The following is a 17,521-nucleotide window of genomic DNA, read 5'->3' on the forward strand; positions in this document are numbered from 1 at the left end:
AGAGGTCGTCCATTAGCCTCGAGACAACACAAGGTGTGCGAGAGGAATCGTCTGGAGGAATTTAAACACAGGGTTCCCACAGAGTATCAGTCACTTCTTATCTATTGCACATTTTCAGTTTGAAAGGTGTTACTTTTCAAACACTGTAAATATTCTAAAGATGAATCCCCATTTCTCACAAACCCCACTGCTCCCTTTCACAAAGCAGATATTTGCCTGTTAAAGGTGATTTTTACCATCAGCTTTCATAGCTACCACTGATTACACTGGGTAAACCCAGCCCGATCTGCCGAGGATTTGATTTCGCCCTGCAGCTCAGGCTGGAAACCTGTACTTTTTTCTATCCTGCTACCATTACAAATGTGTGGGGACCAATCACAAACTGGCTTATCCTCCTGGCGCACTGTTGGCTGGTTTAACACAACAATCGAGAAGCGACGGCAGGCAGTTTTTTGTTTACATTTAACATCGCGGCCACCCAAGTGCAGAACCCGTACGTCAGCCGGATCGTTGGTCTGATTGGTTGAAGGACTGTCCAATTGCACACAGAGTTATTTGAACTATCCTCGGGGATCACAACTCTTTTGTAGGAGAACAGAGCAGACTCCACAGACTATCTTAAAAGATTGAGCTTGGTCTGGTGATAGCCAGACTAACCATTGATGACACGGAGGTCACATCCTCATTCACGTGTATGTTTTCAGGCAATTTTGGGAGTTTTGTTCTACAAAGGAACTTAAATATGGTGACAAATCTACACACGTATTCCTATGAATACTTGGGTTTATAGTGTATGTATTTGTAGGACTCATGGCATCAGTGTATCTAAAATCTTGAATACAGCCCTGCAAGCATTTGACTTTGTAGTAGTGACATGGCATGGCTCTAGGAATGGCAGTGTGGGTCTGTGAGTCAGTCCAACAGTTGTTGGACTGTGGAACTGTGAAATTTTGTCCAGACATTCATGGTCTACAGAGGATGAATCTGATTGACATGGTGATGCGTTAACTTTTTCACTGGCCCTTCAAGCAGGTTAAAGTTTTACCTTATCCAGTAAAATATCTCAATATATTCTAGATGGATTGGCACAGCATTTAGAACAGACATTCATGTTCCCCAGAGGAATTTGTATGTTTGGGGTTACATGACAGAGAGTTGAATTCCTGAATATAAATAATAAATCGTTGAAATTCATGTTATCCCCACCCCCTCCCCCCGTCTTATGCTGTCCCAAATTTTATGCATTCTCATCTGGTCACCTTAGGTACCACATCCATTTTTAAAACAGGCTAAACAATATAAACAATAGAGTTTCCTGAGCACTTTCTGAATTTCCCTCTCCTCATTGCATGCTCTCTCTAATCTCCCTCCCTCTTGTTAATAGGTGTCTCTAAATCCTTGGGGCATGAGAGGAAACTTTCATTAAGTTGCTATCTCCCCTTGCCTACTTGCCACTTTGTCTACATCTGCTAATGTCTTTTAAACAAAATGAACTTCTGAATGCCTCCAGCCCAGACAACCCTTCCACAGAAGTATCTCCTCCTCTCCCTACATTGGTTTATCACAGAACTCCAATTAATTTCTTAGACAATCCAATCAGGCATAGCGAGTCGCCATATATTGACTGGAATGCGAGGGAAAGATGGTTGCAGATATTACTTTAACCTGATGAAAAAAATGAGCGTACTATCTGTTAATAACAGGCACAGAGTAGTTAAGGTAGCATGGCTTTATGCGTACAGACCTATTGTGTTCACTGTGGTTCAGTATTTTAAGCTTTGCTATCAGTGCTGTGTGCATTCTGGAGAGAGATAGCCTGAGGTTTGTATTGACTTCATTGAAGCGCTTTTTCTTGAGCCTGTATTGAACATGTGTTTTGTGCATGGATTCATATTTTTTAAACGTGGGTTGCATTCAGCGGTCTCAAAGGAGAATGTCAATCTTGAAGCTGTTTCGTGGATGAGCCAGTCCTGAACGTGCCCCTGTATGTGTTATAACTTTGTAGAAAATTGGATTGAGTCTGCATGGTCCAAAAAAATTGCCTTTGGCTCGTACAGGTGTAAAGACGGAAGGAGGCTGAAAGAGTGACTTTATTATTCCATTGATCGAGGAAATGTCCTTTAAGTTTTGTAAATTAACCTTTTTGCCCTTGCAAGAACAGACGAGGTCTAGTAAATTCCGCCAGTAAGTTAACACTTATAGACACGGCGGCCAACAGGGCCAAACGCACTGCAACGTAACGAAACACAATCTTCATTAATTTGACAACACATATGCAGTATTTAGAAAAACATAACATAAAAAAACATAAACATAACAATATACACAAATGATGCAAAAAGAAAAGCACACAAACCCCCAAAAACCTGCATCCAGATTACACATTGACAGTTCTCCAGGCCTTTAGAGGGGAGCGCTAGGTGGAACGGCTTGATTTTTGACCCCAGAGAGAGTGAGAGAGAGAGAGAGAGAGAGAGAGAGAGAGAAAGGGAGAGAGAGAAAGAGAGAGAGAGAGAGAGAGAACAATCTCCAAATGCTGTGCACCGTTGTGAAACAATGTGCAACTGCTTTGAGATCATAGACCGCAAATATTAAGTCTACGTTTGAGATATGTTTTCTCTCGTTCGGTGGGTGTGTCTCCTGTTTATTGGCTCAGGTCACAGGTGATACTCAATCAGCAGAGAGGTTTCTGTAAACTCTTGGTTATAAAAAGGCAGAGCGCTCTCTTGCCGTGGGGTTGAAAATCAATCGCTCCCCCTAGAGGCCTGGAGAACTTCTGTTGCGCAATATGAAGCTTTTTTTGTTGCATTTGTTTTCGGGGATTATGTGCTTTTTTTATCGTTTCGGTACTATCAGTGCTAAGTGCTGTGCATGTGTTGCCAAATTAATGAAAATGTTTTCTTAATTTGCTTGTGTTTTGTCTATATGTGTGTGTTTCATTAAGCCCTTGTCGGCCATCGTACTTATACCTTAAATGCTGTGACCCCAAGACACCACCCTAAACAATCATTGCATTGGTAAATCATTTGAAAAAAATATATATTTCAGGTTGTGTCCCACATTTCGGGCTGCAGCACAGTGGCTCATGAAATGCTGACAGATACCTTGGTGGCCCATTAGGACCTAAAAATGTGTAATTTCCAATTGAGACTGGTGGTTATTAGTTGACAGGGGTGTTTAAATGCGTCCATGTAGAGTTTGATAATGTGTCCCACGCAGAATGATAAATGGAAATGTTGGTTTTACAGTTAGACCTAAGCCTGCATTGTGTCCTTGTCTGACAGGACTGTGGGACTTTGGCAAGAGGAAAAAAATCAATAAAAAGTCACCTCGAGCCTTTCATCTGTGAAAGAATGAAAATAACAACATAATAATTTAGATCTAAATGTTGTTTCCACCAGCAGTCTAAATTGAATGTAGAAGTAACATCATTACCCAGCTACCCCATGGACAACACTTATTTTTTCAGGAAAGCAATCATGCAAACACTCAGTGGGGACTTTCTATGATTTTATAAGTGGACAGCGTTGGGAAATATGAAATATGGTACCTTCCATGCAGAGTACTGTACATATGACAGGTTTAAAGGCTTGTGTGTCCTTAATGGAGTCAGGGAAGATAAAGCAAGTGAGACAGCTGCAATGTGTGTAAATGTTTACATTTGATTTATTTGTAGTTGACTCATACTTACTGCACTGCACATTTATACAGGCCCCTTAGTCCCTAACTGTTTTTTGCTTGGTAGATAGAGGTAGAGCTTTTGTGCTGACTGGGTCCATAAAGGTGAGGGCTGTATCAAAACAAGGAGCGGAAATATGCTTAAACACACACTTGAGCTGAGGGGAAATTCAGAATGGGGTAAGAATTATCTGTGGATTCATCACTACAAACAACACTTTTTTATATACATTGTTCCAAATAAGAACTAGCGCTGGTTTTAAAGTTAAGGGAATACATTTTCTCCAACCCAACACTAGATGATTAATGGCCTTAGCATCATGCTTAAAGTAAATTCAGGTTTATGATTCCAATTCAAGCACTTTTGTCTTTTAAAATTGATTCATATGCTTCTTTCGCATCTTCACATGTGGGTGTAAAAGCTCCCAAACGACTCAAAGTGTGAGCTCACATCCATTGTGCACATCAACAATGGCTGAATGGAATCTCAGTCATGACAATAAATGATGGAGAGCAGCATATTTTTTGCCAACAACTTGGCATGATCTTCCCCCACAGTTGTCTCCTAACTGGTCCAGGCTCATTGTCAAAACAAACATCTCCTGAGCACAATTTGAACACGGAGCATCTGGCATTTTCAAATTGCTGTTGTGCTGCTGTTGACTGCCGTCATCAGAAACTCCTTGTTAGTACATTTTGGGATGTCTAGGGACCACGCTACCTGATGAGGTTAGGAAATTACGTGGTTTTTATTATGAAGTGGAGAAAAATGGATTTATTTTGCATGAAAACAGTATAGGTCCGCACAACATCCGTCTCGTTTGGAGAGGAAAGCGATTCTGAGAGAGAAAAGGTACACAGCATTCACACCTGCTGCCTGTCCCGCAGGCTCAAACCTGCTATAAGGACCACAAACCATTAACACAGACTCACATAAGAGCTCATGCAGCTGTCTTCCATTTTGCACCAAATTAATGTGCAAATGAGAGTGATGCAATCTTTGAAGATAAACACGTCATCGCAGAAGTTAGTGAAATAGAATACATTACAAGTTTTTTTTTTTTATTGTAGTCTTTTACCTGACAGATAAATAATACAATCACTGCAACAGCAGAAAAAGCAAATTGACAGTTAACGAAAATCAGGATTTCTTTTTAACGTATACCTGTGTTTTCTGCATCCTCTTTTTCCTTACACGCCAAGTCCCCAAAATTAAAAGACAAACATTGTTACTTCAATGTAAACAGCTGTTGTTTTGGGGCACTTACTTGAACAACTGACGCAGTCTCGTGGTGTCCTACTTATTTAGATACGTTTTTTTTTATTCTTCCTTTGAATTTTGAGGTTCACAGCTGACAAATATATTTAAAATGTCCATATTGTAGACAAATGTCGTAGTCTGTGTCCTGTAATAATCAATGAAAGCACAAAAAGTCCTCCTGTTTCTTACCTTATCTGTGTCTGTCTGTAGCACACACAAACACACACACACTCTTACACAGCGTGTACCTCCTCATGGGAGGGGCCGTGTTGAATGATAAATGACTCCTACTAAAGAGCCCGCTAAATTTAGAGCTCTGATGCACCAACTGGCTCCAACAAGCATGATGGGCACATACACATCCAATCTTTTGAAGGGTCTTTCTGACTGTCTAATGGAACTGCATGCCGACTTTTACCTCGTACCGTTTTCATTTTCGTTCATATTCTTGTCTCGTCTGTCCACCTGAGCCCCTTGCCCGCACGCATGCAGGCACACAATGTCACTCTCCTCACTTGTTGGAGGCATTAATCTCCCGCCAATGTTTTTCTGTGTCTAAAGCCATCATCTAGCTCTGGGTCAGGACTAAACTCGCCCTGTTTGCCTAGCTCAAGGCTAACATCACACAGCTTTAATAACAAATACTGGCACCACTCAAGAGTTTGGGGGAGACTAACATCGTGCTACTGTGTACACGTTCGTCCATGCCACTCTACCTGTAAAATTGCACCAAGTGGAGCATACAATTCTTTTGTGTCAGAATCCTTCTGAAACACAGTGGTCCGCAGATGCCCATTTTTCTATGGTAGTCACATAGCACATATCCTGTCTAAAACAGTGGATTTATTGCAAACACCAGAGTAGCAATCTCTAGATTTTTGGTATTGATTGGCAGTCATGCAAATTTTCCTCTTTGTATTCAGGTGCAGGATCTTATTGACGGCAGGAATCAATAACCACGGAAAGATAAAAGGGTAGAGACAGAGATAGAAAATCTAGGTGAAAGAGAGACCTACCTTAGGGGACAGTGGTCAAGGCAGAAAAGTAGATGAAAAGAAGAAAGAGGGAAATAGAGGAAATAAATGTCAGAAATGGCTTTTCAGTGGACCAGACACATGCCAGTACAGTATATACCGCTGGTGTGGGCAGCTGGGAAAAATACAAACGGACAATGAACAATAAACAGCAGAACAACAACAGTTCTTTTTCTTACTGCTAACATCACTCAAGCCAATCTCTCTGCTAGATTTGGTGAGCAAGACACACAGGATGATAGACAGATATGAGATCAATACAGTCACCCAGGGTAAGACGAGTCCAAATTATATGCAAAATAATTGAGTTTGTAAGTGTAATCAGAGCAGGCAGGCTCTATTGTTGCAATCCTCTCAGTTTGATATCACTCATTCATCACCGACAGACAACATTATCTTCTCTCATAATAATCTGCCGAGGTGTCTCTCAACCTCCACTATCACAGTCTGCTTCACAAATGAAATCAGCCTTTATTACAAACGCACTTTCCAAAACCCTGTTCCATGCAGTTTTCCATCATTTTTATTTCTCTCACATCCCACCATCCCTGGATAATATTACCTCCCTTTTATGAGAGTGGGGCGTATTGTTGGTCTTAGATAGGCAGAACTAGTGCTGGAGAGGCCCCTAAATGACAGGATGGAGGAGCAATGGCTTTTATTACCTTGTTCTGTGTGTGTGTGTGTGTGTGTGTGTGTGTGTGTGTGTGTGTGTGTATGTGTGTGTATCTGTGTGTGTTGAGCAGGGGGGGCACAGTAACATTGACGTGCAGAGTGTGTAATCATGAACAGTGGTGTGTGGCATTTCTTATCCATGTGGTAGTAAGTGGAAGGTGAGGGCCTTTTTGTGTGTGTGTGTGTGTGTGTGTGTGTGTTGTGTGTGTGTGTGTTGTGTGTTGTGTGTTGAGTGTGTCTGTGTGACTGCGTATTCTGTATGTATAAAGGTGTGTTTGAAATTTTCTTCATGTGTAGCAGAGATCACCCAAGTCAAGTCTCAAAATCTAAAAATAGTCTCAAGTAATTCATGAAAGGTCAGTCAAGTTTTAAGTAATTCATGAATGGGCATTTCAACATTCAAAGCAGGGTTAATCATCCTTTTTTACATAACTAAGGTGGAGTTTTTTAATATTTCCTTACATTCACATAGAAGGAATGTATCCTTTGCATTTAACCCATCCTAGTTAATTTGGAGCAATGGGCAGTGGCCCGGGGACCAACTCCAGTTGTTAATGCGTTTCAGAGCAAATAATTCAACAATCAAGATCTTCATCTAGACAAGTCCAGCCATGTTGCCGTCATACTCATTGTGTGTTGTTTTAAGATGTTACAAAGATTAAGACTTGAATCATTTTAGCATTTTAAACAAACAGCTAGAAACAGCTACAATTGTTCCAAACTACTTTAAAACACCACCAACATGTTCATTTTACAGTATTATGACAAATACTAACCTTGTGCCTCTTCAAAGGGGTGCTAAAACATTACATATTTCACTTTGTGTAGGTTACTGTTTCTTCTTTTTCTCTGTCACATGCAGCAGGAAAACAAGTTAAGATGCCAGCGGGTGACTTTCAAAATAAAAGCCCCTCTATTCAGAACAGGAAGTAAGACACTTACCACAAGGGTATTTCTTCTGTAGAGCAAAACTAGGTGGTTTACAAAAAGAAAATAACAGCACATTAAAAGCTGCTGTTCTTTGCCATTCATCATATTAATCTGGAGCAAATAGGTTCGCTGAAACCCCTCTCGTTCCAGTGAATCTCTCCCTTTACCCTTCGCCCTTTCCGCCCTCTCACTTTCTTTGTTTATTTTCCCCCAAACGATTTGTCATACTTTCTGGCCAAATAACACTCCTAAACTCTCCACCCAGGCTTTCTGCCTACTCAAATAGTTTTTTAATAAAGAAAGTTTATGTGCAGTGCAGCCCTTCCCTCTGACTGGCTACACCACTTCCTGGATTGAGGTTGGCTGTCAGAATCTGCGGTGAAGATTTATTGTGCACATCCTATACTACCCTGACCTTAAGTGTGGTACGAGAAAAGGATGAGAAAGAGAGATGAATTGAAGAAGAGAGAAGGTGGAGAGGCAGAGGAATAAGTGAGCCTGTATTTTTTGTGTAGGAGTGTCGGCGGTCTCTGTTGTGTATCTAATGCTGGATTTAAAGTAGCCTAACATATAAAGATATACAGTTACCAAGGACACTCCACTCCAGGAGACAGTGACTTACTGTGTCTGCCACTGATCCATCAAACAAATTCAGCATCATACATGCATTGAAGGAATTTAGAATTCAGCATATTTACCTCCTACATACTATATGATGCCTGCACTGGCTTACTGCCCAGCACCCGGATTCAGAAGCAGAAACACCACTGCATCTACAGAAGACAACAAAAAGGTTTCTCTGGAACTTAACAAGCTTAATAAATCTAGCCTAATATTATTTTTCAAAGCATTTCAGGTTCTGAAATGGTGAGCATGGAATATATATGAATATGTGTGACACTGGTTTAGTGCAGTCATTAGCAGCACTCTGTGCAAATAGAGGTTATGTGTGCACTACTTAAAAAACATTATGCCAGTGTCACACTAACACTACCTGTTGCTATGGCATATTTTCTATAAACAGTGGAGCTAAAACTAGATCAACTAGACCTACTTAGCTTCTCTATATAATAATATTTACTCATTTAGGAGATATTAAAGCAATCAAAAGTTTTCAGTCTTTTTGCATGAACATAACCTTTTAGAACATCACACACATATCTCTATTTGGGAAGTACTGCATGGTTTCAATGCAATTAAAGTTTTGTCTCAAATCGTAGGCGTCTCTCCTTGATCTGCTAGCTGCCTGCCCCCCTGAATGCACTGTTAATGTCAAACAAACACTAGAGGAACAGGATAGGAACCAAATTACAACACACACTCCAGCCAATCACAGACAAGATGGTTGGGGGGGGGGTGGGGGTTAGTGACAGTTAGTCAGTTAGTCATGACATTTACGGAAACATGGGTTGGAGGGGCAAGCTCGCTATGTTTTGTTTGAAATTTACCTGGAACGTCAACAGAAGTGACCATGCAGGAACTCATACTGCACCTTTAAGGCCAGTTAGTTCACATGGATTTATAAACGTTAATGTGGTCCGTCTGCCATGGCCATCATTTAACGTCCACTAATGACTATTGTTTTGTTATTGTTTTGCTTTGAATGTAGCTTAAAAGTGTGGTTACTTTGTTTACACCCTTCAGACTCAACATGCACAGCTCTCCCTTCTTACAAACCCCCCTAAGTGGGAAAACACCTGCCCATACTGTCACACAGTAAAGCCCTTGGTGCAAGTGATAGACGTTCCAAACTAATGGTTATGACACTTTGATCAGAGGGTTTCTGTATGATATTGATTTAAAGTACTGTAGCAACAGGTTAAAGTACAACTAACATCAAGAAAAAGTATGTGCTTTAGAAAGCTAGGACCTTTGGCGAAAAACATTGTATATGTTCTGACAAAATAATGACGTAGAATTTAGTTAATACACTGTATATACTACAGCATTTGAACTGAAATAGCCTTTTTGTATTGTAATGCATTGTTCAAGATGCTTTCCATTCATCATTTCACATATGCACCTATGTCCTGTTTTGACCTGTTAAAAATCGATTTACAATTATAGCAGGACTTTTATTTTTTATTTGCTCTTGTCGTGGCACAGTAAAACAATAGCATACTCTAAAAATCAGTGGCTACTTTTGGGGGAAAATCAGATGGAAGAGTGGATATTTAAAACCATTTGATGGGGAGGTATTGTGGATACCAGTTTTATATACACCAGACATCAAACCATTCTGCTGGAAGTGTGTGTTCAATATCTTTTGTTTTCTATTAGATTTAATGGATGAAAATGTCTTCCTGCTGGGTTTAAATATTATCTGCCCAGGTTTTGTTTCTCCTTCTGATCTGCTTAGCAATTTTGTTTTCTTTGTTCCCTCCTGTTCCTGGTTTGGGATAGATTTGTTCTATTCACATGAAATTATAAATGATACATACAGGGTAGTCAGGAGCGCTTCTGATAGATAATAGGCCGCTGTCCCACAAATCAACACCTCTCCTGAGCTCCCTGAGGGAAATGAGAATCTGAAAAACCTGTGTTTGTGTGTGCATAATTTACATAAGCATGTAAGCAATAATGTGCAGTAAACACCTACACATTCACAAGTCACTGGGAAACCTCACTCAGGCAAAATCAAAGGAATCAAATTCCGATTTGTCTAGAAGAGGTGCGATTGGGCTACAAATTGTGGCAATCGGATGCTGAGGGTCTCACAGTACCTTAATTGCTTCCATGAGTTGTGTGTCACAGGCACTGCTGCAGGTGACTGGTGTTCTAGCGTGACTGGTGTTCTAAGATAACGTAACCATGCAGTGTATTCAGAGGGCATAAATGGCTTCTCTAATATTAATTAAAGTCAATAGGCAGGAATAAAAATGATTTTAATCTTTATTTAAGGCTTTACTTTTCACTACTTGACGGCTTTGTTAATTTCCCAAGACACCTGAGAGAAACACAAATGCAATTGTTCTTAAACAATATAATTTTTTATCATCAACTTCAAATTAAAAACATTGTACAACAACGATCCATCATAGAAAGGAGATAATATCAGACACAAATTTACAGAGGAAAAACCGAACAGACATTAATTTAACGAGGAACATAATTCAAGTTGTGATACCCATCTCACATAATGGTCATAACCACCTGGATCTGTGTGAGCTCTTTGTGATCAACAGAAAAGATAAGTCCGGGCAAATAAGTGCCGTGTGACCTGCTGTCAGGCACTAGAATAATGTTTGATGCTGCTGATACAAGATAAGTAGGTCACTAAAACTATCCAATGAAATGCGTTCATGGGGGTTTTACATGTACAATTCTTTGTTTATTTGTAATAAATTAGTGTGAACCCTAAATGGACAAGAACTTTAATGAAACAATGGCTCACTTTGTTCTTTAATTTAATAATAATTTACACTGTTTATCCTGTTCTTTACAGAATAAGAAACCTAACCCAAACCACATATTTAAAGACAATCTAGGACGACCTGTAGCATCAAATCAAACCCATGATATTAAATGCTACACTTTAGATATGTACCATTCAGACAGTGAGATTTGTAATATTACCAAGTAATAATTTTTCTACAGGGTGTGGAAGTCAATGTGATCAGTCTTACTAAAATGGCCTTGCAGCCTAAAAACCCTGTAGATATTAGTGTGTGTGTGTGTGTGTGTTTGGGTGTGTGTGTGTGTGTGTGTGTGTGTGTGTGTGTGTGTGTGTGTGTGTGTGTGTGTGTGTGTGCGTGTGTGTGTGCGTGTGTGTGTGCGTGTGTGTGTGTGTGTGTGTGTGTGTGTATTTGGCCCATTATGAGCTTGTGTTGAGGTCATTTGGCTGTTGACGCCCAGTCTCTGCCGGGAGCGGCAGGATAATTGCTACTCTAATTAGTCACTCTTGCCAGCCGGTAATTTATAGTCACCTTCAAGTACTTCTCCCACATACACACATACTGTACATGAAAACAATCCTTCAGTCATGTACACACAGACACACATACTGTATATTGTTTCTCCAATATCACTTTCTTTAAATAGTTTCTTCTATTTTTTGTAATTTTAGGCTTTCAGACTTTTTTTGGATGCTTACAGCATTGACGTGATAATGGTTTCCACATTGACACCAAGCTGACGATGATTCATGGCAATTATGCTTTAGCAAACAGCACTTTTGTTGATGAAGGCAATGTATTTTTAAAGCCAAATGAACCTGGATTAGAGTCTTCATATACAATTTGCACATAGGCCTACACTCTCCAATGTCATTAAGGGATGCTTAACTTAGCACTTGTCGGTCTTAATATTTCTGACAATGGCTAAAACAGGTTTTATTAATAGCTAGAGAACATAGTCCTTAATGAGGTTATGTAAGAACTTAGATCAGAACTTTCACAGGGTTTTTTTCTCTCTCAATGGGTTTCCTTAAAAGATACCCAGCAGATCAGTCTAGGTGGTGGTAATGCATCTAATGCTGGTTGCCAACAACCAAAATGGCATAAAACAGGAAAACAAAACATAAGAAGATGCCTCAGTGCAATTGTCAGTCAGCACAGATGGAAGAGAGTTATAAGTGGATGGAAAGGTAGGGTGAAAAGACAGGTTTCATAATAAATGGAAATTGCTCTGATATTCTGCTTAAAACAATTTTTTGCTTTAACAAAATGGTACTATGTTGTAACATCCCTCTTTATAGATATAGATGATTTTTACACTTTTTTTTGGACTTTGATGCTTTTGGACAGATTCATGCTGTTTCCCCCTGTTTTCTGTCTTTATGCTAGGCTAAGCTAACTGGCTGTTGGCTTTAGCCTTAGATTCACTGGACAAAATGTGAGAGTGATATCAATATTCTCATGAAACTCTCAGCGTTGAAACAAATAAGGGTATATTACAACATGTAGAACTTTGTAATGGAATTAAGAGTTATCAAATGATTGATTATCACATTTAAGAGAATAATTACAGGTGCTGTTTGTCTAAAGCTTTAGAGCATTGTGCATTGCTTTGTAAAATTGAAAAGATATAAACGTTGATAAAAAGCGGCAGTGTGGAGCTCAGGATAGTAATATGTATAATAATAATAATAATAATGACAATATTTAATAATTTTTGGGATGCATCTTTTTAGAAATCAAATCATTGATCATCTCAGATTGATTTTAATCTTGTTTAAGGCCTGAGCCTTGGTCAAAGACAATGGCATGATTATCCGTACCTCCTATTATTCAGACCTTCCCGGAGGCTGGAAACTAGAGCACCTCGAGAAGATGAACACACAACTCCAATCAGGACATCCTTTCTCTTCTGTGACAGCTAACCGCCAAGCTGCTATTTATAAACATGTAAATATATCCATTTCACTTCTTCTAAGGCTCAAATCAGACAATTATACGATTAAGGTTATCAAATTGACTTCCACAACGTATAGTTACAGTGATGTCCCTCTGCCTCTCCTTTGTCATAATGTTGTAATTTCCAGTTTATTGTGGTACAGTTCCATCCAATCCCCCCAGCCAATCCAATCCCTTCAGTTAACACCTCTGCTTTCACTTTGCCATTTTCTCATCGCTTTCCTGGCTCCTCTTTACCACCCCTCCTTAAAGTCACCTTGTTTCCAATACTCATCAATCTCTGTTGTGGATCCTTACTCCAGCAGGCCCTATAGCCCCCCTTAACTCCTTCCACCTCTTTTACTTCCTCTTCCTTCAACTCTCTCTCCTCAGTCCTGTCCCCCACGTTTACACTACAAGCCAAGACTAACCTTATGCTGTCTTTGTCTGGTCTTACATGACTTACCAGTTCATTGTGATTTCCAAACGACCTGTATGATGTCCTTCTTGGTACACAGAAAAAGGACATAGTTGGGCTACATGCTTCCACCCCATTGTGATGTAAATAAACACTAACAATCTACAGCCTTGCTTGTGGTTCTGTAAGCTACACCTCCTTCTTTAAGTCTTTCCTACTATCCTTTATTTTCCGCCACCTTCACTTTTCCTTTTTATCTTCCTCCCTCCCTCACTATCATGCCTCTGCCCTGCCACTTTGTGATGTCAGATCACCTCCTCTCCCCTCATTTTTTTTTACCTTTCCAATCTCGTTCCTCCATCTCTTGTTTGAAGTTAGAAGGTTTGATTGGGTGACAGATCTCTTAAAGACTTTCAACTCCAAAGGACTTGAGGCAACAACTCCCACAATCAGGTTTTAAAGGCCAGACAGGAAAAGAAGAAAAGAGACCAAATAAAACTGCATAGAGAAAAAGAGGGAGATAGAGGGAGGCAGATAGCAATGTTGTTTTCTTCTCGCCATCGAGTGCCCCAAGAGATGATGAAGGATCTTTGATGTGTGATGTTTCCGTTCTCTACCTCTATTCACTCTCTCTTTCAATTTCGTTTTTTTGTCCTCTGGTTGTTTCGTGTCCTCCCTCTCCTTTGTTTGTGTGGTTATTTATTTCATTCATTCCTTCTGTCTGTCAATTTGCATCAGGCAGAGACAGAGGAAAGTGGAGGGATTGGGGAATAGAAAACTTTTTGCTTTGCTTTCATAAGCAACACAAGCCAGAGCTACTCTCCTGATCTTTAACTTGGGAGCTTTGAAGTTTTTAAAGTTGACACTTAATGGGGCTGAATTGATGTCTGTGCATTCATGTATGCATGCCTGTTTGTGAGTAGGTTATATTACAAGTGGTGCATCATTGCAGAATTGTCTTGCTTTTTTCACGCAAATGCACAACCCTTTGTACACATGTACACACACTTGCAGTGGCTTTTTTCAGTAGTATACAACTTTGAGTTTGTGCCATCATAATGACTTGTTCTCTGAGTTATATACAGTTCTGATCTTTTGTATTGCACACTGATTCCACCCATCTACACACACACACACACACACACACACACACACCCACACACACACACACATACACACAACAAAGTTTCTCTGTCCAGCTGGTGTCTTCCCATCCATAGCAGTGCACCTGTTCTCTCAAGCTCTAATGATTTTACTGACAAGAAGCCGAACTTTTGTGCCACCTCCATCAACTGCAATAAATATGCATTGTGATCTGAAAGTTAACCATTTCTATTTACTTGACTATCTTCGAATTGGGTGAGAAATGTTCTTCAAAATCTTTGGCTTCTGTCCAAATGCCGTAGAAACAATGGGTTGAATTTTAGCGAGTAAGTTAGTAGAGATCAAAATGATATTGTTTTTAATCTTGTGTGCACAAGATGGTGATATTAAACCCATTCTATTACTGAAAAAAAAGAAAAAAAATTATCTTTTTGTAGCAGCCATTTTAGGACCTTTAGCCTGCAAATAAGGGTTCAACAGTAGCCTAAAAGTTTAAGTTTAATATATGCGCCTGCTCAGGAGCATAGAGCTATTAAGAACAACTAACAGCTAACATGTCAATGACAGCTAGCATTAGACATTGCCAGTTTTGTTAGTGTTGCAAGACAACATTTTGACTACCTTTAATAAATACATCATCGCCACACTAACTAAATTTAGGGCTCTCTGCAGTGTACGTAACACTGGGACTTAGTTGATCCTCCTAAACTGTGATTTAACCCAAATTATGTCCCATACCCTAAATGCACACCAGATATGAAACATCAGTACCTTAACAACAAGAATAGGGGTATCCAAATCACTCTTCAAACACACATGTCAATCCTGCCCTGGTCACAAGCTCTTGTGCTTCACAAAGTAGTATAGACTTGTGTGGCAACATAATTCCCTCCCTCCTTCTGCTCCCTGGGAGAGATCTTCAACTGACATCACAGCTCGTACAGCAAAAAAGAAGAAGCGGATAGAGCGTGTGAAGGGACAGTCAGCATGTGTAAATGTGAGAGGGTTTAGTGTGTGTGTGCACGTTTTACACTTGGCACATAAGAAATGAGATGTAACCAGCTGAGAAATCCAAATAATGCAACAGAAACATTTAAGATTAAGAGCAAGTGTGCAAAATGTATTTGATTATGTATCCTTGACACACATTGAAATCATATTTAAACAACTTGTATACACAAAGCATAGGGACTGAATGTGCAGGGATCCCTTGTGTATGTGTTTATGCATGACCTGATATTCTACTGTACTAGACAATCAAAGTTTCTTCAGTATCATTCCCATCTGCAGCACCATCAAATCCAAAATGAGATTATACCCCTATTGATTCTGAGCACCGACTCAGCAAATCAACATGCCGCATATGTGTCAAGCAGCTATGCAGAATGATCACCAATAGGCCAGATGTTGTATCTTGCACCTCAGTAGCAGCAAAAACAAACCGGACTGATTAGATATCCCATCTGCAGCAATAGCATGGTATTAAAAAGCAGCTTGCAGAGCGCTCTTCATTAGAGAGGGAGGTTACCCGAGGCTAAGTGCAAAGGCTGTCACAGGTTATATCAGAGTAGCTGAGAGGAAGAGGTGAAGTACGGCCCAATGAGTGTTGCCACTGCTGAGGTAAAGCATAGCCTGAAGCCGAGAAAAAGGAATGGGAGATAGTTTTTCTGTGAGACACACAGACAGGCTTAATGGGCTTGTGCAATCAATTAAAATGCACAGCTAGGCAGGGTAAATGGTCAAGCAGGCTGAAGAGTGGTACAGTCAAGCTTTTTTTAGAATAAGTTAAACAGGTAATGCATTAATTCATTTCACTGAGCGCTAAGCACAGAGAAAGCCAGTCTGCTTTAAAACTCACAAGCCAAGAATTCATGTCAAAAAATTCTGCTTTCTTCACAATAAATCCCAGGGTAGAGCTACAATAGATGGTGCTAGTTAAAGACTGATGTAACTTCCTTCCATAAGGAGTACTTTGACTGACTACAAAAATAAATATAAGTAATTAGGAGACTCAGGAGACTTATTTTGGTCCTTTGGACAGATCCAGATGTTTCTTCCTGTCCCAGTCTTAATGCAAAGCTAAGGTAACCTGTCTTGCTGGCTATATAGCTTCATATGTAGTGTACAGACCGTCCTACAGACATGAGAGTGGCATCAATCTTCCAATCAAAACTATTTCTTTAAAATTGGATAACCACAACAGCTAAGTGTTACATCATATTCAGTTATTTAGCGCCTGTATGACTAATTTTCTGTTTCTCTCTATGACAGATCTGCGACAAGGAGTGGCATTACTACGTCATCAACGTGGAGTTCCCGGTGGTGACGCTCTATGTGGACGGAGTAACCTACGACCCCTACCTGGTGACTGACGACTGGCCCATCCACCCCTCACAGATTGATGTCCAGCTCACAGTCGGTGCCTGCTGGCAAGGTGAGTGGGAAGAGCTGTATTGATGATGATGCCAATGGGAATATATGGATGGTGACAATGCTGATTTTGAGAGTGAAAAGCCTGTGACTGATTTTTTTTTTATATATAAAAGGTATATTGGGTATTCTGTTGATTGAATATAGCTTGTACAGTATATGGGAGAAAGTTGAAGAACATGAATAGTATTTTCTGAATTATTACTAAGGGACTCACTGAGTGTGGAACATGTTCTTCTGCCTTGAATGAACAATGTTATTACGAGGAGCACTTAGTGTGCCTTTGGCAAATGATTGAACCAGTGTGAACGAATGTGTGCAATTAAACTGTCCTCCAAACTGATAGTTGCCACAAATTGCACAAGGGTAGAAGAAAGGGCACATTTTTACAAAGTACAGCTTATCATTGATTTGATAGCCCAGATGAGACTGCTCAGTGATGCTTTGCCTCAGATAAGGAGTCGAGATATATTTTTGTGCAGGAGCAGGTCATCATTTGTCGCTTTCATCTGCAGAGATGTACCCCTCCTCCTTCTCCTCCTCATTCCAGTTCTCTCATCGAACACTGCAAGCCTTTAGAACAGGGGTCATCAACTATATTTGTCATAGGGCCAGAATTTTACCAGACAGTCTCCTTGGGGGCCGGACCCTTAAATAA

General features: G+C 40.0%; 1 protein-coding gene and 1 long non-coding RNA gene across 2 annotated transcripts in view; one reads left to right on the top strand and one right to left on the bottom strand.

Moving 5' to 3' along the window:
* Positions 1-418, bottom strand: part of LOC117939939 — an 18,047-nt gene extending 17,629 nt beyond the window's left edge. The window contains exon 1 of the long non-coding RNA XR_004655682.1: positions 266-418. This is a non-coding gene — a long non-coding RNA (uncharacterized LOC117939939). The remainder of the gene's footprint in view (positions 1-265) is intronic.
* The window catches only part of LOC117939613 (calsyntenin-2-like), a 216,910-nt gene that overhangs the window by 169,821 nt on the left and 29,568 nt on the right, over positions 1-17,521 (top strand). Inside the window, exon 9 of the mRNA XM_034865074.1 lies at positions 16,705-16,867. Within this exon, the coding sequence (XP_034720965.1) occupies positions 16,705-16,867 (163 nt within the window). The remainder of the gene's footprint in view (positions 1-16,704; positions 16,868-17,521) is intronic.

This window comes from Etheostoma cragini, chromosome 3 (assembly GCF_013103735.1).
Source record: "Etheostoma cragini isolate CJK2018 chromosome 3, CSU_Ecrag_1.0, whole genome shotgun sequence".
NCBI lineage: Eukaryota > Metazoa > Chordata > Actinopteri > Perciformes > Percidae > Etheostoma > Etheostoma cragini.